At 39.2% G+C, this 21,107-nt stretch overlaps 4 protein-coding genes across 4 annotated transcripts; 3 read left to right on the top strand and 1 right to left on the bottom strand.

Moving 5' to 3' along the window:
• Positions 1–4,781: 4,781 nt before the first annotated feature.
• LOC145911673 (uncharacterized) lies at positions 4,782–7,204 on the top strand. The gene is made up of 6 exons (XM_082999085.1): positions 4,782–4,952; positions 5,022–5,084; positions 5,504–5,616; positions 6,045–6,297; positions 6,479–6,663; positions 6,777–7,204. Exons 1-6 carry the CDS (start codon positions 4,907–4,909, stop codon positions 6,990–6,992), a joined length of 876 nt encoding a protein of 291 aa, XP_082855211.1. The 5' UTR covers positions 4,782–4,906; the 3' UTR covers positions 6,993–7,204.
• A 1,726-nt stretch (positions 7,205–8,930) lies between these two features.
• Positions 8,931–12,068, top strand: LOC145912170 (bone morphogenetic protein 7-like). Its single transcript, XM_082999577.1, has 6 exons — positions 8,931–9,191; positions 9,600–9,759; positions 10,049–10,200; positions 10,412–10,519; positions 10,782–10,950; positions 11,317–12,068. Exons 1-6 carry the CDS (start codon positions 8,931–8,933, stop codon positions 12,048–12,050), a joined length of 1,584 nt encoding a protein of 527 aa, XP_082855703.1. The 3' UTR covers positions 12,051–12,068.
• Positions 12,069–12,091: 23 nt separating this feature from the next.
• On the bottom strand, positions 12,092–17,073 carry LOC145911578 (fibroblast growth factor receptor 1-like). The gene is made up of 10 exons (XM_082998973.1): positions 16,957–17,073; positions 16,646–16,815; positions 15,972–16,095; positions 15,307–15,482; positions 14,550–14,679; positions 13,943–14,091; positions 13,591–13,714; positions 12,973–13,142; positions 12,768–12,903; positions 12,092–12,477 (listed from the first exon to the last, which is right to left on the bottom strand). Exons 1-10 carry the CDS (start codon positions 17,063–17,065, stop codon positions 12,440–12,442), a joined length of 1,326 nt encoding a protein of 441 aa, XP_082855099.1. The 5' UTR covers positions 17,066–17,073; the 3' UTR covers positions 12,092–12,439.
• A 2,122-nt stretch (positions 17,074–19,195) lies between these two features.
• Positions 19,196–20,562, top strand: LOC145912169 (Golgi-associated plant pathogenesis-related protein 1-like). The gene is made up of 3 exons (XM_082999576.1): positions 19,196–19,356; positions 19,745–19,932; positions 20,381–20,562. The coding sequence occupies exons 1-3, from the start codon at positions 19,196–19,198 to the stop codon at positions 20,560–20,562; spliced, it is 531 nt and encodes a 176-aa protein (XP_082855702.1).
• The last annotated feature ends 545 nt before the right edge of the window (positions 20,563–21,107 follow it).

The raw sequence follows: 21,107 nt of genomic DNA, 5'->3' as shown, positions 1-21,107 counted from the left end.
TTTTAATGGCAATACGCTATCTTCCGACAATGAAGTATTATGTTGTACACTTTGGTGGTGAAGTGAACATGCAGAAGAATTGGCAAAACTGGTAATAATCGAATCCCAATGGTTTAAAACATCTTCTGCATAAATTATGCGGTAAGATGACGGAAAATCCCACCAGTAACATCAATAAGTTTTAAAGAACAAATCCTATCTGGAAGTAGGATTTACTCTGCAAACACTTGATTTAAACACAGACTAGTAACAACACAAAATGGCGAAATATCCCGCACGAAGGGGTTTTATGTGTGTGGGAAGTCACCATTACTGCTATAAAAATTTCAATCTTACTGGTGAGACTTTCTTTGTGCTGTCAGTGTTTATGGTCTTGGTGTTTGCACACTGAATGTTACTTTCGCCAAGTCGAGTTTTAGTGTATTGCGTAACCACGGGCAGGACCGGACAAGCTGTTCTGCTGTGAGAATTGAAATTATTACAAAAACAACTGGCCTCGAATGAAATTGTAAAAACACATTATTGGCACAGCAATGTCATCCTCCAACTGAATATTGCGTTGTGTTATTTTAGGAATCGGTATCAATAGCAAACGAACGAAGCAATGAACAAATACATCTTTCGGAAAAGATGTCAAAGACATACAAGTCATCCTAAGGCACAAAACGCAGTCAAAAACATATTATAAGTGCAAGAAAAATTAGAGCTAACCTTCAATATTTGTGAAAAGGTGTCTTAAAAATTCCATGAAGTATTTGTGACTCTGGTGTGCAAACGCGGAGAGTTTCTGTTTCAGACGAGCAACTAGAGCCAGTCCCAGTAAAGTGGAGTGGTGATCCGACAGAATTTATTTGAAGTTTGTTTGATGGAAAGCTGTGTTTGTTTGTGAAAAGTCAAACCTACAGAAAACAGATATTTTAAATAATGGCGAATGAATCACGAATAGTGGATGAACTAAAACTTTGTTGTTCAAATGGAATGGAAGAAAAACCAAAGGAATCAGCAAAGCTTCTCCATAAACTGGGACTTGTGTACAAAGATAAGAGTCCTGATAAGATCAGCCTCATTCAGAGTGTTGCTTTGATGACATCAGCTATTATACGTGAACCTGATAATGTTGAAGAAATTAAAAAGGATCTTGATGCTTTATATTTTTACATTTTAACTTTGGCCAACGCATCGAACAAAGATACTTATGTAGTTCATCGTGCAATAAGAGTAGTCAAACATGTGATTGCCAAACTACGAAAAAAAACAAAACAAAATCTGGAAAGTCTACAGCCAATCAGTGATAATTTAAAAGGAAATCGTCTTTTACAACAAAGGAAGCAAAGAGTTAAAACGATTAGGGAACTGCAGAATTTTGTGACGGAGCAATACAAACGGGCAATGAAGCTTATCGCAGAATACACATTAAAATTAATGGGTGAAATGCCATGCAAATATGCATTGGTTGGGATGGGTTCTCTTGCTAAGGGTGAAGTGACTCCTTTCTCTGATTTCGAGCACATTATAATGTTGGAGGATGGAATTCAGCACAAGTCCAATTACCAAGATATTCTTGAGAGGTTTAGATGGTTTGCAACAGTCTTTCAAATGATTCTGGTTGGTTTGGGTGAAACAATTCTCAGATTTTTGGCAATTCCATGTCTAAATGATCCATTTAACAAAGACAACAACTGGTTTTACGATCAGTATACACCATGTGGCGTATGCCCTGATGGTTTTGCCCCTCAAGCTAGCAAGAATCCATTAGGAAGACAAACAGAAACGGAGAAGAAGCCATGGATCACTGAGCTGATTAAACCAGTTAGTGAGATGATCAAGTATTTGGATTCTGGCAGTGATTTGAGAGAAGGATATCATTTGGCAGATATGTTGACAAAAACATGCTTTGTTTGCGGTAACAGAAGTGTACACAGATGTTTCACAATGAGAGCAGAAAAAAAAATTCAGAGACTTACCTCTTTGGAGAACATGAGGAACCAGGCTAAAGATGATTTGGAGCGGTTTTCATTGTGGAATGAGGAATTACTTTCAAGTTCTGCAAAAATTGACATCAAACGAAGTATTTATCGAAGTTCTTCTCTATTTGTTTTTTATCTTGGTTACTTTCGCAACTGTAAAATGTTTAACACTTTTTCTATTGTGGATAACCTGTTGGATCGTGCGTTGATGGATCACAAAGAACATTGTGAGTTACAGTTTTCTTTGGCGGTTGCGTGTGAAATAAGGTTAAGAGTTTACACCAAAGCTTTTGAACAGCAAGATATTCGGTATCATCCCATTTTTAACAGCCTTCCCTCTGGAATTAACGATATATCTGAGCGTATTGGAGCCAGATCAATCGTGGACACCTTAGCGAAAACAGCTCAAGTACAAGCTCTAGTTTTTACTAATGATTTAGTTTCAGGAAATCAACTTTCTGTCAGAGATTGTGAGATTTGGCTTGGTAAAAATTTTCCCAAGGAATTCCAAGCGTATTTTATTAATTTACCTAAGCAGTTATTGTACCTCATATTCCTAAATACGAATAAATACGAGTCTCCTATATATTCTGCTACTTTGGCCCTAAGCTTACATTTACCAAGATTTGCTATTATGCTGATAAAAGAAAGCATGAACTTGCCACGCTATGCGATTCCGGAAAATCAATTGCTGTCTGTACATGACGCCTCTATTTGAGTGTGGAGAATTCAAATTGTGTGCTCAGCTGATTAAAAAAAACTTCTCTAAGCTGATGGCGACTTCAAGAGACTGTGAATTTCTTTTGACTTACGGCAAATGCCTCATTCGGTTAAATAAACCTAAAAAGGCGATGAGGTACTACAAGAAGGCAAACTTTTGCACCTTTTTCAAGACGAAATTTGCAGAAAAGGGTCATGTGAATTTTAGAATAGGAGATGCGTACAAAAAGCTTGGCAAAAACAAAATTGCTCTGAAATATCTCAGACGTGCATATCATGAAGTCAAAGGAGATACTTCAAACCTTTTTTTGGAAATTTGTACTCATTATGGAATATGCCTCAACAACTTGTGCAAATACGAGGAAGCACAAGTAGTTTTTGAGAAGGCCTTAGCTACAAGACAGAAAGTATGTCCTATTGGAAACCAAGACGTGCTGTCTTGTGGCCTCAACAGACTGCTTGTCATCAGTTTATGTGGCCAAGAAGATTTCGAAAAAGCCTTGCATCATTGCAATATGTGTCTGAAAGATGTGAACCAGTCTGAAGTTTTTGCAACAACATATATATTAATGATGCAAACACTTCGTGCCAAATTGCAAAAAATTGTTTCAAATAATGACGAAACGCTAAAAACAACGATACGACAAGATCTGCAGCAGCAAATTAACCCCACCTTGGAAGAAATGGAAAATTATGCATTTAGGAAACTTGCAAGAAACATCGTTTTATCGCATTATATTTGATCATCGTAAATACACATGTAAAAGCAAAATGCTGTCTGGATTAGCGGGTAGCTTGCTTGTCCATAATACCGATGTGGTAAAGCAAAAAGTGGAAGAGTTTTCATTCAGCCAAACTTGTGATTTGCACAAAACTTTTGATGTTTCATAACATTGCCCTCAGGAATAAACTGATAACGTCAACTTACTTTACCCAGCCATAAACCATGTTTGTACTACAGTCAAAGCTTTGTGGCAATGAAAACTTTTGCTTCAGGGCCGTTGCTGTGTGACAAAGAAGAAGAATAAATGCATGTAATAGTTTTTTTGTGATTAAACTAAAACATAAAATGTTTAATCAGAAATGACATGGGATGAAAAATACAAACTTCGCGCCACATGGCTGACGAGAGGGTAAAAGGGGTTTGTGTTTGTTAGGTTGTAACCACGGTTGCCAGTCGTTAAAATTCCATTGTTACAAGTGAGGCTTTCTTTCGTTTCTACCGCCAGTGTTTATGGTCTTGGTATTTACACACGAGGACAAATTTAGCGAAGTTTTATTGAATCGCGGAAACAGGGTTGGAATCCGGATAATATGTTGGGATTTGGACTACTAAACTTTAGTCGTAACTAAATTAGGTTGCTTGTCATTTAGACTAGTATGCAAATGAATTCTCTTTCGCATTCAAATGAATATATACATATTGACATTTCTAGAACAATATTTAAACAAAAGTTAGAAGAACAAAATTGTTAGCTGAAATATCGTAGTTATTCATAATGGGATGATGTAAGACTAAGTTTGTCCATCGGCCGCTAAATTTTGACACAGTTTCAATTCTTTATTGGTTTTGTTGCCACAAAATAGGATTTGATTTGTGCGGTTGGAAATGTAGCTACAATCCCATGAGCGCGATCAACGTCGGCAAATGACGCAACAAAGCAAAGACGAGAACTTGCCTGCCACATCGTAACGTCGACAGCCTTAAGAGTGTCTAGGAAACCGAACTGGGAACGATGCATTTCGATTGTCCCGCGAGATACAACCACAAAACAAACAAACAACAGCACTTTGCTCTTTGTTGTTTCGATGTCGTTCGCGTCAGCGGCGCCCAAACCCATGCAGATGGCAATTATACTCGGCGTCGCTGTGACAAGCTCGGCGTCTGGGCCATGCGTGTTCCTTGTGGCGCGCTGGGTAATTCCAACTCGTCTGCCTCCAATTGTGATGTATTTTCTTTTGTCTGAGGCGCTTCTCGTCTGTGAGCTGCTGCCGCCGTGTCTGCCACTTCGCCTAATCGCTGAAAAACTGTGGATTTATAAAGCCGGTCGCGGTGTGGCCACAATGACACATTCTGACACACGATATCGCAGTTACGCCGTACGTTTCTTCATCGGATAAAAGGTCGACAGCCTGTGGAAGTCAGCAACAGAATTGAGAACACTCTGTCTGTAAAAGTTTCAGCAATCGTCGGCTTCCACTGCGTGGCCGGAGTAAATATGTTTTCTTGCGTCTATTTGCTTTGTTTCTTCGTCTACATCAGAGGTAAGAATCGTGTTACGCAAAAAAAAATCTCAATTTAGTTTCATTTATAATTTGGTTTTTATAATACAGGGATTGTTGCGGGAGGAACAAGTTGTTGCAGGAGAGTTTCCCGCGTCTACAACGTCGGTGTTGGTAAGTTCCCAAAACTGAAAATTATTTTTGGGTGTGTAAGATCAAGCGATGGATTTAACAGATTTCCTCAAACTGTCCGGTTGCAAATGCATGTTTAAGGTCGTAAAATGCATTTATATGAAGGAATTATTAAAACTTAGGCATTTGGGTGTTGTGTTATCTTTTCGCTGTGTTGTTCGTTTACAGTTTGTACTTTGGCAACCCAGTTTCAACTAGGCGTAACATTCCCACCAGTATCGTATGTCGTAGAGAAAGCGTCTCTCATTCCCTACGCTTGTACAAATTGTATAACTTTGTATGTTGCATAAAAGGTTATAAATATTACTCATATCTTAGCGCATGCAGAAAGTTTAAATGTTTTTTACGTATGTTCATGCTCCAGTCAAGTAAAATGCATTAAATTTGCTCTTTATTTGCAGACCCAAGTGGGAGACCGATCCGCCTTGATGTGGGACGCTGTAGCGCCTCATGCGGCGACAATGTGCGAGGAAATCAATACGTTAGTGTTCTGGAAAGAATCCAAGAGCAGCAGGTAAATAGAAACCAACTGGTCTCGAAATTGAACAAGGTTATGTCACTTATAGTAACCTAAAAACTAAATGCAACTAAGAAACGTTAGCTAATATAACTCAATATGTTTATCGCGCAAACAATTTCCTTCTGATTATAACTCGGGAGACAAGATAAAATCTGGCGCCCTGATGTCACGGATTGGACATTTCAAATTGGTCGCAGTGAATTCGCTGATTTTATCGATTTGAGATCCAATGAATTTGTTGTGTTGCCTAAACGTTACGTAACGTCATGGGGTATTTTACAAAACAACAATGTTAAAGGCATGGTACAGAGAGTTTAAGTTATTATACTAAGCTAGTATTGAAAGTTTGCCAAGCGAAAAGCTACAGTACTTTTTTATTGTTGTCGTTGTATCTTCACTGAAATCTTGTTGTTTTTTCGTAGGAAGAATCAAGCGAGTCAATTTCCTGTTCTTTGACAAACTCTCAAGCCGAGGCCACGTGCGAGCCTTCTCTTGTACACGTCGAAACCGTCACAATTAACCGCGGCCCGAAGGTCTATGACGTCATAGATGAGTGTCAGTGCCGAAAGACGCCGAAACGCTGTGATCGGATTCCGAAACTGAAACGTTTCTTTGTGGGCACCCAGTTTGAAGCTGCTGTGGATATTGGTCACTGCGCGGGAGGCTGCAAAAAAGGTAACGCGATTTCCTAAATAAACCTTGGCAAGAAATATGTATATATCTTGTGTGTATTATTACACTGACACCTTTAATGCACTTTATGCGGTAAATATTGTTCCAAAGAATTGGCAAAGCTCTTTTTTATAGAGTTTGATCAAAGGACAATTCACTTAACACGGCTTGTTGTTTGTTTTAGGTGGAAAAGCGTGCAGAGCCGTCCGTTCCACCTCCCTCCCCATCATGGGACCAAACGGCATCATCAGCGTGACGTCAATCGCCGAATGCAAATGCGAATCTACCTGCTACCGTCAGCACTTTAACGTCGCTGTTACAGAAAGAAAAGCTGATCACAAAACCGGAAAATTTGCCCTTGCGACAAAGGTGTGTATGACTTGTTTGATAAGAAAAAGTCAATAATCTTTACATCTTAATTTTTGATATTGTTATATCGAAAACTTCGAAACGCGCAACTTACAATGGACATATTGTTTCAGGTTATAGATGTCGGTCGTTGCGTGGGAACTTGCGAACCAATAGAACGCTGCGTACTTCGCGCCAAACGCCGCGGTCATCCCGCCAAGAAATGTTTAATGGCGCTTGAAACTCATGACGTCTCGTGCTCACCCACGCGCATCCATGACGTCACGTATGTGAATAGGGATGGCGTCACCGAACACGTGGCCCAAGTGCGTCGTTGCGGCTGTGCGTGATGACGTCTTACACGCTCGTGACGTTTACAGTTCCAAAAGTTTCCATTATGATGTCATAGCAGGCGTGCCGCATAGTGGATGAAATGTGTTTTCAGTTTCCATTGTGATCTCGTGGAATAGACGAGAATATAATTTGCATTTTCGCTACGGAGTGTTATTGAGCTCGTCGCTTTCATGTGCTTGAATTTCTGGCGCGTGATTTTACGAATAAAAGCACCACATTCTTTTCATCAGATGTGCTTTGACAAGTAGACCAACCATATCAAGAAGTAGCCTACGTTGTTCCCATGAAACTTTAGCATGAAATTCCCACAAATTAGTTCAGGTCCTACAATTGGCTAAACATGTCACATAACTTTCCAAAGAAGCGTAATTACAATCAAGCGAGTTAGTGACTTGTTTACAATTACATTATTTTTATAAAAAGAGCAAAAAGACTTTATTTTTTGGGCGATTTTTAAAACGTATGAACACTTTACAGTATTTGAAATACGTGAAAAGGCGCTTTGGGACTGAACAACATTTCGTTATTAACTCACTTCGTCATGTTTGTTTGATTTGTTGCAACCCAAACAATCCGCTGCAACAATACTTGTATGTGGGTTGAAGAAACAATGTCCGTTTTAGAAGCTCTCTCTGAAAAGAAAAAACAAAACCGTTTAAAGGATAAGCCAACAAACGTCCGCGATTGCGCCAGGTGCTTTGTCCCATTATCAACGTCACAATTTGCATTGTTTCGTACCGCGCTTGTTTGTTTACGTCATCTCTTTGTGTGGCCAAACCGCCCCCGGCCAATACGGACAAATTTGTGGCTACTTGCTTGAAATTGTTACTGTAAGTCCAGTAGCGCGGAAATCAAATCAGACCGTGAAATTGGTTGCATGTTCAGTGTTGTTTTGAGGATAAGCGTGAAATTTAAATGAACCCAGACTGAAAAAACCTGAGCAACAGACGACCATGTCACCTCCGCGAATGCAGAAATTTTATTTGGGGAGTTTTAAAGCTTATGCGAAAAACGTCATTCTGTTGAGTTTATCATTTAATTTACGTGGAAATTTCCTTCAATGAAATTAGTCCTGAAAGTATCGGAAGGTTTTGGATTTGTTCCGTGAATAATAAAAAGAAAAAATTTAAATTTAATTTACCTTTTTTTAAGGATTGCAGTACATTCCATAATTATTCAATTCAAACGAATTGCTCAACTTGATTTACAAAGAAAAATTTCAAAGTATGACGCGAGCCCAATTAGCTGCAGTCGCAATTAAGCTTACTTCAAACACAGCTAATCTTGCTGTGAAAACAAGTCGTGTCTACGTGAGCCCTAATGCAAATTCCAGTTAATTAGTTCCTCGCTCAAGCGCCAAGCCAAATTATCGTACAACCGATAAGGTGTGAACGTGGTGGAGTATAATTACCACCCCAAACATATCACAGCTGTGCGGTCGCTGCGACTTAAAAGGCGGATTTTTTTTCTCCCGCTGCTACGAGGGATTCCGCCGTGAGCTTTGGTAGCGACAGGTGTTTTTCCCTATAAGTTAGATTGCATTGGATGGGAACAGCGGTGGTGAGTTCCTGCTGTGCCAGAGGCAGGGTGTTGTTCGCATGTTGTTATTGGATGCAACGTCGTCACTCCAACCTCCCGTGGTGAAATAGTTTTTCGTCGAGTAATGCAAATTGTCGTAGCGATAATCCAGTTGTATATAACCACAAGTCGAGAGTTTCAAACAGTCAGTTATCTTGCGAAATCATGCAGGTATCGTGTCTTTTGATGAAGTAAGAGTTGGATCAATCTTTTAAAAAAGCCGTACAGTGAGCAGATAGCGATTGGCGTTACTTTGGATAAGTTGAATAACCTTTGCGAAAACTTTGAGAATCATTGCCATTATTTGAAATAACTCCATTTCTTATGTGTTTTAGATCGATTTTGTAAATAACACAATGATTTCTTTAAATGTGCTTCTGGTTTTCTCCTTTGTACTTCTCATTTCTTCCTCCTCCTCTAAACCCCACTCCCGGAAGCAAAAGAGGATGGTGGAGGTTGTCGGTAGGAGGCTCCTAGATGAGAAAAAGATGGGAGGAAAAGATTACTTCACTGAAAACGAGGCGATGAAGAGGAGGTTTAAAGAAATGATGGAACATCTTCCGGAAGACATTAAAGCGAAGGCGATGTGGGAACTCCTGTATATGTTTGACATGCCGGTACGTAATGTCTTTTTAACTAAAGTTGTGAATCACGTGCTGCAAGTTTTCCGGTTTTAATTCATGAAACAAGCGGTGCTACACATTAACTACCAAACATACTTAATGAGTGATATCGGTTGGCGATAGAGAGGTAACTGTGAACAAAATGCAAGACTTTTTTGAATAAACTTGAATAAGGCTAAAGCTAGATTGCTGGACATAACGAGCAGACGTTTCAAACGCGCCCTTTGTTCACCAGCAGTGCCTGTATTAACTCATTAGCTACAGCGACTGTGCTCAAACTAGCAGGCAAACTTCTGAATAAAGCTTGCGAAAAAGTTAGTGACGGACAAAATATATCAACAGTTTATATTGCTCGTCTCTATATTTCCAAAAACTAAATTCGCTGCTGTATCACAATGTCAGGATCCCGTGATCAAAGCAGTGATGTCCAACCCACTCAATGAAGCAAAGAAGCCACCTCAATACATGGTGGATTTGTACAACACCATAGCTGATCGCCATGGAGTAACGAGAGCTCCGGGTTTGCTGGACGCAGATACAGTTCGAAGTATTCCCAATATAGGTTAGTTGATTTATTGCTTATATTTTTATGTAAGTTATCATAGTTGATAAAAACATCGCCACACCAGGCTACCTTATCACGATACTGTTTCGTTTGCCATTTAAATCAAAGTTTATTTACACAACATGTAAAATAGTTAGAAGCAGTTTGGTTTGAACAGTGTTATCATTGTTATTTAAAACTTGATGTTTTGGTCCTAAATTTCAGCTACGGCCCAAAAATATTTAAAGCTTATCCAATAAAAGCCTGTGAAATTAGAACAAACGAACACAAATATCTATTTTTCCAGACAAAGCTTGTCCAAAAAGTTGTCGTTTTGATCTTCGCCCTGTGGGAAAACGGGAAGATCTTCTTGATGCTGAACTTCACGTTTACCAAGACAGACCTAAGTTTCTGCAGAGATTCGCCAAACCAGGGAGTTACTTCATACGAATTTACCAGGTAGATTGGGAAGGAATTACGAATATAGTTTTTATCTTTAAAACTGATCGCTTACAATATTGTTTTAGTGTGAAGTTTGAAAACTTGCGAATATCGGTTATGAGGAAAGTTAATAATATCGGTTGTGGTTTTCGTCCTGGAGGCATAGACCAACGTTGAGAACCGTGATTCATCCTAAAAATCATCCGTAACTAACTGACTTGTTTCGCAGGTTCTGTCTCCAAAACACCCTGGTGGAGATGTACGCAAAGCTTTAGTGGCCGCTAGACGTCTCCCTTCGCATGTCTACGGTTGGCAAATCTTTCCTCTCCTTACAACAGTGAGTTGTGTGATCAAAATAATAAAGTGTAACCTGCATGCAATACAACGATACCTACTGTGTTGCTGATACACTAAGTTTTCCTAATGCTACGCAAGATTTTTTTTATTTACTGAATTATCTACTGGACCTGTTTCTTTGCTGACCGCTTAAAATTATTTCAACAAACCTTGCCCTTGCAAAATGAAATAGATGATTTTGTGAGCTTTGGCCACTGATCAATATTGGCATTATTACATTCCCGGTATTTCTTGTTGCACAGGTCGAACATTGGAACTCGGACGGATCCGAAAACCTGGGCATCACCATAGAAACAACATCGAAACGCGGGAAAGTGATCACGTCACGATCGTTCTCCAAGTGGAAACAACCGATATTGGTTTTGTTCACGAACAACAGCCAAAACTTTATAAATCATTCACAGAAGACGAGTAAGTGTTTATAAAATTGCTTCAATAAACTAAGTGAAAGTTTCTTTTTATCCTGGTCTCGTAAGACAATGCTGAACATTCTTTGAAATCATTATTTTAACTGGAAGCAATTGAATTGAAAATTAAAATGTTGTTTTAGATAATATTTAAAACAACAATATATAACTTAGTAATTTGAGGCTCTTCTGGCATAAAGAAAAACTTGTTTGGACGACGTTTCGGTCGTTATTCTACTGACCTTCATAAGGAAAATCACGAAGTAATATGCCTGGCAGCATCAGCAACAAACAATATACAACGTTGAAACCCAAAACGATTAATTGTTAACTCTACAGCACAAATAATATGTCATGTTTTGTTGATCAGAAACTCTGGAACTTCTAAATCAACCCCGAACGGTGGAAGATGTTGTCCATGCGCCGCAACCGTCTACAGAGCTCGCAAGGCATAAACGCTCGGTTGAAAAACCGAAAAAGTCCGGAGGCAAAAAATCGAGGAAGAACAACAAAAAGGAAAAGAAACATGGGACGAAGAAGGAGGAGGAGGAGGCGGATGACGTATGGAAATCCACCAAAATCAACAAAACCTCAGAACAAGACGAGCAGTGGAGTGGGTACGATTACGGATACGAATTCGAGAACCCGAGTTCTTGGGGCTTTGATTACGCGGCAGATGGAAGCATCAAGAATGACCAACAACCGTCTTCCCAACATGGATTTTCCAGTTCCTCGTCCAGGTTTCCGTCGTTTTCGACCCTTTCCACCGAATCGTCGGCGAGCCGCTCCTGTCGCCGATATCCTCTCTACGTCGACTTTGAAGAAATGGGATGGTCGGGTTGGATCATCCACCCCCAGGGTTACAACGCGTACCACTGCCGCGGCAAGTGTGCTTTTCCCCTCGGTCAGAACCTGAAACCGAGCAACCACGCTACTGTGCAGAGCATAATGCACACACTAGGTCTCGGTGGGCAGCCGGTCGAGATGCCTTGTTGTACACCCGACCAACTCTACGACATAAACCTTCTTTATTTCGATCACAACGATTACGTCGTCCTGCGCAGGTACAAGGACATGGTGGCCGCTTCGTGCGCCTGTAGATGATGACGTCACATGCGCCCCGATGACGTCATGCAGTAAACGGTTGCGACTAAACCGTAAAGATTCGGTTCAAGTGTGCGGCGGACCGCTCTTGTTCCTCATGTGGTTGTTGTTGGTTATTTATCGCGTGTATCTGTTCAGCCAACCCTTAGCAGACGACTAAAAAGAACAAACAGGAAATGCCGAATAGCTGAAATACATTTGTGTTACTCGAATGGCAGAATATGCTTTTGTGCTTTTTGCATCGTTCATTTTTAATGAAACTTCGCCTTACAAAAAGTTTGATGGAAGATTTGGACAGATACAAAGAGTGATTTATTAATACGCATACAATGGAATGTGTAGAATATAATTAAGTGATGAAAGAGGAGAAAAAGAAAAGTAACCACAGTTCAATCACTTGGTCGGCGCGGCAGAACAAACATTTCAGCTGTGGAATAAACAAAAATCAGTTGCTTTACAGAATTACACAATTTACAACATGGGAAACCCCCTAGCACTAACGTCAGCGTTACTTATTTCACCACACCTTACGCGTGTTAGAATAAACCTTCAATTTTTCATAACAAATAGCAAATCAAAATTTTTCGCTTGGCAGTCGCGTAACACTACTTTTAAACACATGGTTTCATAATAATGCGATAAACATAACCTTTACCGAAATTAGACGCATAATTATTAGTTTTCGTTCAAGCTGTGCATTGAATCAATTTAACTTGCCTGGTATCACTGCCAACCTGACGCTTGTCATCGTTGCATATCTTTCCGCACCAACCACACAACTGTACACGCCAGAATCTTCCACGCCCACGTTCTCAAGAATCAATTCCCTTTCTGTTGTGTTGCTGCTCTGACTCTGAAAGATTTGACATTTGTTGTATTTGACCTATATTAACCTTACGGAGGGAAAAGCTTTGTAACTGACCTGCAGTAACCTTACATAAGGCAGATTTGTCATCGGGTCAATATTGCTTCCGTTCACTTGAATGTGTTTCAGCCAACTGATGTTGGTGTTGTTTGGAGTCGGGCACGCAAGTGTTACGCGATCACCAATTGTTGCCGCTACTATTTTCACTGGAGGTAGTTCAATGGTTTCTGGTAACACATATCATAATGTGTTATGTTGTACACAACGAAACAAATTGTGGAATTGAAAATAAATCGCATCGCAAATTCCCAATAGTGATTGTGAATTGGAGAAAAAAACTTTTTTTTCCACATTTGTAGGGGCAATAAGTGATGTCACTAATAATGTTGTATTTACTCAAACCAAATGGTGTTAGTTTCACAAAGTATTCACACCTAATGAATGTGCTCTTTCAGTTTTTTTACTGTGTTTGCATTGCTTTCGTTTGTGTAGAAAAAAAAATTGCAGATTCCTACAACCATTCACATCAAGTGCGAATGCTACTGCATGGTGGCCGAAACGTTGATATAATAAAACTATTGCCAGAAGAGCTGTATTGCAGCTATAAAACATGTCTGATAGCAGCATAAGTATTAGTTTACACCAAGTGCGGTTATAGATACATTTGGCAAAAACCTGTAATTGTCAGTTGGTAAGTGTGAGATAATTTCTCATGTTGGTTTGAGGCCACGCATGTGTACGATCCTTCATCTCGAGAAGATACAGATGCCAAGATCAACACCTGCTTTCTTTTCCGAAACTGTAAAGTTTAAAGGTTAAAGCTTTAAGAATGTTTAATTTTCGATTCCACTCTAAAAAAAGTACATCACGGCGAATGAAGTGCCCAAGAAGAGTACACAAGGCATTTGAGATACTTTTGGAGTTTTTTGATCTGGCTAGTTCATCGTCATTTGAGCTGCATCTTTCTTATTTATGTGCTTATAAATAGTGCCAATAGTATGAACTTTAACACGATATGATGTCTTGCCTTATTTCGCCATGAGTAGCGCATCAGGGCTCCGTTCTTGTACCACTTTACTTGAATTGGTTGAACTCCATCCACAAAGCAGTTAAGACGGACGGTGGATCCCAATGTCTGCGAAACATGTTCCGGTTTCTGTTCAGTCCAATTTATACCTAGACACACAAATAGATCGTGTTAAAATTGTGTGCGGAAAATCGGAATAGAATGTAAGCGGACAAAACTATTCGCATCATAACTGATATATTTTTAAACATTTTATTATCTTTGTTAATTATATAACGTTGTAATACATCTGCAAGTGCCGACCGCTTAACATTGTTTCTTTTAAGCCTAAACTTGTTACCACTAAATGGTAAAGGGTCAACGTTTTGCCTTTAAAACCGCAACAGTGCTGTTTGCAGTATTATGTTTAGTGTGCTGCCAGACATGATTCATTTCTCAAAATAATTGTACATCTGGCAAAAATCAATGCAATGTTTATTGAACCAACGTTTCGTCTGTCAAACGGCAAGACTTGATTAGAGTTTAACAATATACCATATAACCATACTTGGGCTAAACCAAATCGCGACATGGAAACTTAGTATTATTGGCCTAAAGGAATACGCACTTGATTTAATTGTTAACCATACGTTGGCGTGGGATATCCCGATCGCGTTTCCCACAATGCAAGTGTACATCCCCTCATCTGCTTTGGTCGTGTTTTTCACTATGAGCACGCCATCATTCGTTGATGTCACCTACGAATGTATGAAATGGCTTTACTAGTGTGCGCAAACATTCTGGTTTGGTGAAAGAAGGTTAAACAAATGAAGGCAGCGCCACTGATGTTCACAAATATTATGTTATAGTTTGTACTTTTTAATCGGAAACGTTAGTTTTGATGCAGTCGATTATATTTTATTGCATTTTCGATTTTAACAGTAAACCAACATTGAATCAACGCCTGATTACCAATGAAGGGGAACGTGGCCAGGGGAACGCGTTGCTGCAAAGTGGGTTACAATATAGTGTGAAGGTTCGTACTTTGCTACCCAGTACATATTTTTCAGAGCAATTCGCAACGAGTACATATTATCTTTCATTTATTTTAGGATTGGTTTTTGTGTCGGATACATAATATATGGCAGGGCAGTTCAGGTCCTAGAAAGTGCGGGGCCCAAATATGATCAGAAAAAATGAGGGGCAACTATTTCACACACAAAAAAGTCATCAGAACTTCCGTAAGCTTTAAAATATGCGGGGAAATATTTACAAGCACAAATAAGTTTATAAACGGCTCTAAGATTAGAGAGGTTTACAATACTCAACTGAAATAGAATGATATGGCAGGAAAATTTTCACAGCAATGGGAATTAGCGACGTACCATAATACCGCTGTTAAGTTTGGTTGTAATATTGCCGGAGTGTTTGGGAGTTCGCCACTGTATAAGAGGATGTAGGGATGAATACATAATGCACTCAAATCGCGCTTCCTCTCCAACGTGCGTTGTTTTGTTCCTCATCGATGCGATTATTGGTCGATGTCGATGAGCTGCACGCTCTGCAATTTCAAACACACTTTACTTGTACATTGGCGTAGCCAGGAAGTAGAAATAGGGGTCACGGCACTTCTCCCAAATTTGTAAGTTAAAATCTGCACGTTGGCGTTTTCCATAATATCCAAACTGAGGTATTGTTTTTATTGAAATAATTTAGCATTAAGCAGTGATATGAAGTTTAAAACCCAAAACCTCTTTCGAAGTCGCTGCGTCACTGACTCGCAAGCCAAAGGAAGATATTTTACAAATTTACAAAGGAAAAGTGTGTCATGGGGTTATGAAATTGTTGCTCATCAGTAGGTTTAAAATTTGCTTTGCAACAAAATAAGTTTACCTGTGTAATGCGGACAATTCTAACACATGTTGCAAAGCCAAAATCCTGCATCATTACTGCATAGCTCTACTCGGATGAAAGTGAGCCAATTTATATTTCCCAACAAATTTAAAAGGCTTGGTTTTTATTGACTGGAATGTATCACTTTGCCACAAACCTTGAACGTCAAGGACGTACGTGTGATCAATGGAGTCGTACTTGTTTCTTGCAATGCACCTGTACTGCCCTCTATCGGATACGACCACAGATTGTAAAATAAGAACCTGATTGTCAAGTCGGAACTGAAAAAAATTAAGTATTTGTGATTTGAACCCTTTTTTACTTCTCTGATTTACAGGGAATTTGAATTAAATTATCGACGACTTGCACCGTATGTGTTACACCTACTGTCACTATAGACACTTCCTACAGCCACTAAAAAATTAAAAAAGTAATTCTCAAGGTTGCACACAAATGATGCGGAGAGGCGGACTTTTTAGGTTTGGTTATTTAGCACACTGCAATACAAGATAGGCTGTGCGAAAACTTGCTTGTGATTACAAAGGTGTGCCGACAAAAAAGTTACGAATCACTCCTTCAAAATTCGACACCGTCTTTCTTGTAGATTTGCTTGCGTAAACCTTGTTTTTTAATGAATGCAGCCGCAAACCTCATTCAACACACTTAACTGTTTCACAATTCCATTAGAGGGAAATCTATTTTTATGTATATTTGACGAGTTTTATCACACAGAAGCGCCCAATCAATGTAGGTACGATGACTTATGTGATAGATCGTTTACAAAAGGTAACAAAGCTTCCAGTCAAAAAGTAAATTAACCCTTTCACTGACCTTATAACCTCCTACCCTCGAATATTTTGTGAGCATTTTTCCATTCTTATACCAAGTAGTGATAATTGGTCGTGTCCCTTCAGATTTGCACTGAAATCGCACAAGGTTTCCTGTAGGTTCTGCATGATACGTTTTTCTCATTAACCTTCGATCAATCCAACTCGGCATTTCTGAAAAAGTGTTAATTTTATATAAAACTTCCAAGCGTACTTCATAAAATGTTTTGATATGTTGCAGAGATCATATATAGTCTTGCTGCTTCGTTATTACAAAACGTTTATAAATATTCAGTTACACAAAAATCGAGTTACCTTGGGTTCCGTTGCTGTTTGTGATGGACGTTCTTGGGTTCCTTCGATTATTATTTGAAGATTGCACACAAATCACACCTAGTAACATAATAAGAAAAAGCCTACCCATCTTCACAAAGTCCTAAAAACATTTGCACTACACGTGCCTTGGCTCTGTACACCCAATATTACAAACTCTGTTTGAATTAATCTGTGGGAAACAAGCGAAACAGTCACTAGATGCATTACAGCAGAGGGCCTTGAAAACAGGATTTCTCCAATTTAATACCCATATAGGTCCTTCTGGCAAAATTAAACTGTTATTGACCGACGTTTCGCCTGCTATTCTGATATGCTTCCTATGGTAATGGTGGAACACACAACCAAAATACAATACGCCTGACAATAACAGCAACATGATATTATAAACTTGACCGAAATCAAGTGAGATGACCGAGGAAGGTTAAACCGATCCCCTTAATCATTATGCCACTGTAGCAAGCTCAAAATCTTGATACAAGTTACCAGTCGCCCAACTTTGTGATCAGCTCATTCCCACTTGTGATTGCTTCCTGTTCATTTTCTGCCGAGGAAGGTTCTGAAACCTGGGTTTCCATCGACATGGTCTAAAAGCAACCACGCTGCTGTTTGATGCCGAAATATCAGATTTGTGTCCAAACTCCCTCCGGTTTCGAGGATATTATAATAAATTTTAGTTAGGATGGTTGACTTCTCTTTGAAGACTGCGCCATTTACCCAATAATCTGAATTTTAGGAACAAAAAGGTTCGTTTAGAGGCAAAAACTAAGAAAAACAAGGCACGCAAATGCAAAACAAGCACATTTTTATTCGTATATGAGCACAATTGCATGTTTATGATACTGCATGCAAAAACTTTTCGGTATTAATTGAAAAAACCGTAACCACAAAAACATAGTATGCATGCGAGACGACATTAATCAGGAACAAACAACTTTCGGTCACACAACTCTATACCTGATTAAAATTAGAGTCGCAAAAAAATATTTTGCACAAATAAATTTGGATCAACCACGTGTGCAGCGAGGCGTAACGCCAATAGTTCGAGAAACACCGCCAAAAAAGTCTAGAGTGGGAAAAAATCGTTTCCCGTTCCATGTAATATCCCATTATCCTCTTACTTATTCATAGCCATTGTACGATAAAAGTAATTTGTTGCTAGGGAATGTATAAGTTTAACCTCACCGAAGTTCAATTGAATTCATGGCAGAAATTTTAGGCATGTTGACCGGTTAACAATTTCCGTCCCAGCAATCGAGCAACAACAACACCAACAAAACATAAATAATTTTCTGACATTAGGTTGATCCAAACACGTGAGTAAACGGCATTAGAAGAGTGGAAAGTCTTGTCATGCGAAGAAAACCTGTGTGAAATATATCATTGGAAACAGCACTGTGGTTGTTTTTCCCCGAATTAAAAGACCAACAGCTCATTTCCTCCAGCTCCCTGTCGTCTGCTTACAGTGTTGTTTGCGAGCTAATGCTGAAATTCATATTCGGTTACAAAAAGGTTGATGAGTTTTTTTTCAAATGTCACAAATTTATTCAACTTTTTAAAACTTATATAAAACCGAGCCATTTTCAAAACGTTATCCCGGTTTGTTAATACCTGGGAGAAAACTTAAGGAAATAATTTCCAGTGGATTGGAGATCTCCAACCCCGTATCCTGATACACCACAACACCAGTTGTGCGGACGGCTATTTATCAAAATCATAACACGATTAAGGAAGTGAGGTGGAGAAGTTGTTAGCAGCAAACAACACGATAAATACGGACGTGAGGTTTTAATGGGAGAAACAACGTGCGCGTACAGGATGTCACAGTGTATTACATTGTGCCTGTAACAGTTGCCCACAAACAAATGAATGTTCAGATAAGGCGTTATCGTGACAGCAGAGGATTGAAGCAGTCGGTGGAATGCAAATTTCCCCGTAAGTATGTTGGTTCTTGCTTAATGTTGGAGGAGAAGTTTATGCTTCTGATTGTTGGAGTAGAACTAACTTAGATTATATGCACATGTAATGTTTTCACCAACACTGTTCTTTCCGCTAAATGGGTTTCCATTACCGAACAAAATAAGCTGCATGATGTTTACACACAAAACTTATTGTTATTTCCACCTACGTGATACTAATGAAGTGACTGGACAAAATTTAGCTTGAATATATCCGTTTTGAAACCAAGATAGTAGACCAGCTTGATGCAATTTTTCATGTCATGCTGGTACACAAAACACAGGACTTACCACAAACCTTTCGCAGGGATTTAGTGGTGAGCAGATTTGCTCAGGAGATGCTGAAGATTCACAACCGATACAGGAAGAGACACTTCACCGATCCCCTCAGAGTAAGCGAAGAACTTTGCAAGGACGCACAGGAGTAAGTAGATTCAAGTGAGCAACAGAGAGGTGCCACTGTGTCGACCTGTCAGGTTTCATCAGTGCAGCTCAGTGACTGTTGAAGTTCCTGTCAGCCAGAAGACCAAGCGGAGTGAGATGAGACCCAATAGGTCGAAACAGTGACCCTCTCTGCAGCTCTATTCCAATGTAGTAGATACATTAAAATTCTTTGCGTAAAAGTAATGAAAAGGACTAGTTGTGTAAATAGGTCTCGCAAACGTGTTCATAACACTTGTGGCCACGTGCATTAGAACTAAAACCAATAAAAAAATATATGAAAAAAATATTACACCGTATGTGTGTTGCTGTATATATGAACACTCGCATTAAGACGACGCTTTTTTTTATAATTGTCATCATTGGATTAGGTGGGCCGACCAGCTTGCTAAGGATGGAAAATTAAAGCACGCAGACACTGAGACGCGACAAGGGGACGGAGAGAGCTTGTACAAAATAACAGGTTGGAAGTGGTCAAAAGCTGGATACGTCACGAGGAAGTGGTACAAGCAGAGACGGAAGTATGAGGCTGGAAAACCTGGAAGGCAACCAGGAACAAGTATGATTAAAATATTATCGTGGCATTTCTGTTTGGGTTTGTTGCCAAAAGTGGTGCGACAGTTTCACACTGTAATGAACAGTACTGTTTAGGCCATAGTCGCAATGTAATAATAAACTAAACATACTTCCCGTGGAATAATCACAATTTCCGTTGACGTAAAAGATCAGATGTTCACAGATAAACAAACAACGGTGATCAAAATTTTTCCAACACAAGTCATATATTCAACGTGTTTATTAATGTTTTGTATGTTTCGTTTTTGTATATATGAAGATTGGTGTGTGGTTAAACACGTTACAACTGTTATACCTTACAACTTAAAAACATAAACGTTTATTCAAGTTAGTGGAAGAAGACAAAACCACATCACATACATTTTCTCTGTGAATCAAAGTATTTTTGTGGGTCGTGTAATCAATTGTTCAACATAAGGTTTAAAATACAGGTGAGTTCACACAACTTGTTTGGAAGTCAACAGTAGAAATGGGAGCTGGAATCGCGAAAAGCCCGGAAGGAGTTCATTACATTGTGGCAAGATACAGACCGGCCGGGAATCAAATGACTGAGTATTGCCAGAATGTGATGAAAAAGAAATCCAAGTTCCATTTTGAATACAAAGCAGCATAAAAATAAACTTCCCAAATGGATGAACTTTTGGTATAAGTCAGTTATTTTTACAGTGGTACCAGTGCCACCAGGGGTGGGTTTACAATTTTAAAGGGAGCACTCGAGAATAAACGGGCAGTTAATAATTTAATGGTCACAGCTATTATGCGACTTGCATAACAGGATCAATTTAAGTTATATTTTACGTTGTAATTGTAATAAATCGAAGTTTGGGGAATATGTGTTTGCAGTTACAGTAATGGACTCACAAAGGAGTTTTCTCAGGTTTCTTAAATATTGCAATTAATTAAAGAAAAGCGTGTTGGTATGAACGCAAAAAACTTTTAAAATGAAACCAAGGCTTGGCCAAAGATTTACATCAACCCTAGCAAGATCCCTAGTAAACAAGTTGCCAACCAGGAAACAAGAGGTGGTTCAGTAGTTTTCAGGCACAACTGTAAATAGATGTTGAAATTACGTGGCAACTGTTTCTGAACGTGCTTGGCTCTGTCTACAAAAATATTGAACATTATGGAATATTTTTGCATCAATCAATTTGTTTGCAA

The sequence above is a fragment of the Ascidia mentula genome, chromosome 8 (genome assembly GCF_947561715.1).
Source record: "Ascidia mentula chromosome 8, kaAscMent1.1, whole genome shotgun sequence".
Lineage (NCBI taxonomy): Eukaryota > Metazoa > Chordata > Ascidiacea > Phlebobranchia > Ascidiidae > Ascidia > Ascidia mentula.
This window is presented reverse-complemented; position numbering and strand designations above follow the sequence as displayed.

Coding starts and splice junctions, on each gene's coding strand:
- LOC145911673 (XM_082999085.1), top strand. CDS start 4,907: ATGTTTTCTTGCGTCTATTTGCTTTGTTTCTTCGTCTACATCAGAG. Junction 4,953..5,021: donor TTTCTTCGTCTACATCAGAG/GTAAGAATCGTG, acceptor TTTATAATACAG/GGATTGTTGCGGGAGGAACA. Junction 6,298..6,478: donor CGCGGGAGGCTGCAAAAAAG/GTAACGCGATTT, acceptor TGTTTGTTTTAG/GTGGAAAAGCGTGCAGAGCC.
- LOC145912170 (XM_082999577.1), top strand. CDS start 8,931: ATGATTTCTTTAAATGTGCTTCTGGTTTTCTCCTTTGTACTTCTCATT. Junction 9,760..10,048: donor TCGAAGTATTCCCAATATAG/GTTAGTTGATTT, acceptor CTATTTTTCCAG/ACAAAGCTTGTCCAAAAAGT. Junction 10,951..11,316: donor AAATCATTCACAGAAGACGA/GTAAGTGTTTAT, acceptor TTTGTTGATCAG/AAACTCTGGAACTTCTAAAT.
- LOC145911578 (XM_082998973.1), bottom strand. CDS start 17,065: ATGGGTAGGCTTTTTCTTATTATGTTACTAGGTGTGATTTGTGTGCAA. Junction 15,483..15,971: donor GTACGTCCTTGACGTTCAAG/GTTTGTGGCAAA, acceptor TTGAAATTGCAG/AGCGTGCAGCTCATCGACAT. Junction 13,715..13,942: donor GCTACTCATGGCGAAATAAG/GCAAGACATCAT, acceptor TAAACTTTACAG/TTTCGGAAAAGAAAGCAGGT.
- LOC145912169 (XM_082999576.1), top strand. CDS start 19,196: ATGCTGGTACACAAAACACAGGACTTACCACAAACCTTTCGCAGGGAT. Junction 19,357..19,744: donor CTTTGCAAGGACGCACAGGA/GTAAGTAGATTC, acceptor TCATTGGATTAG/GTGGGCCGACCAGCTTGCTA. Junction 19,933..20,380: donor TGGAAGGCAACCAGGAACAA/GTATGATTAAAA, acceptor TTTAAAATACAG/GTGAGTTCACACAACTTGTT.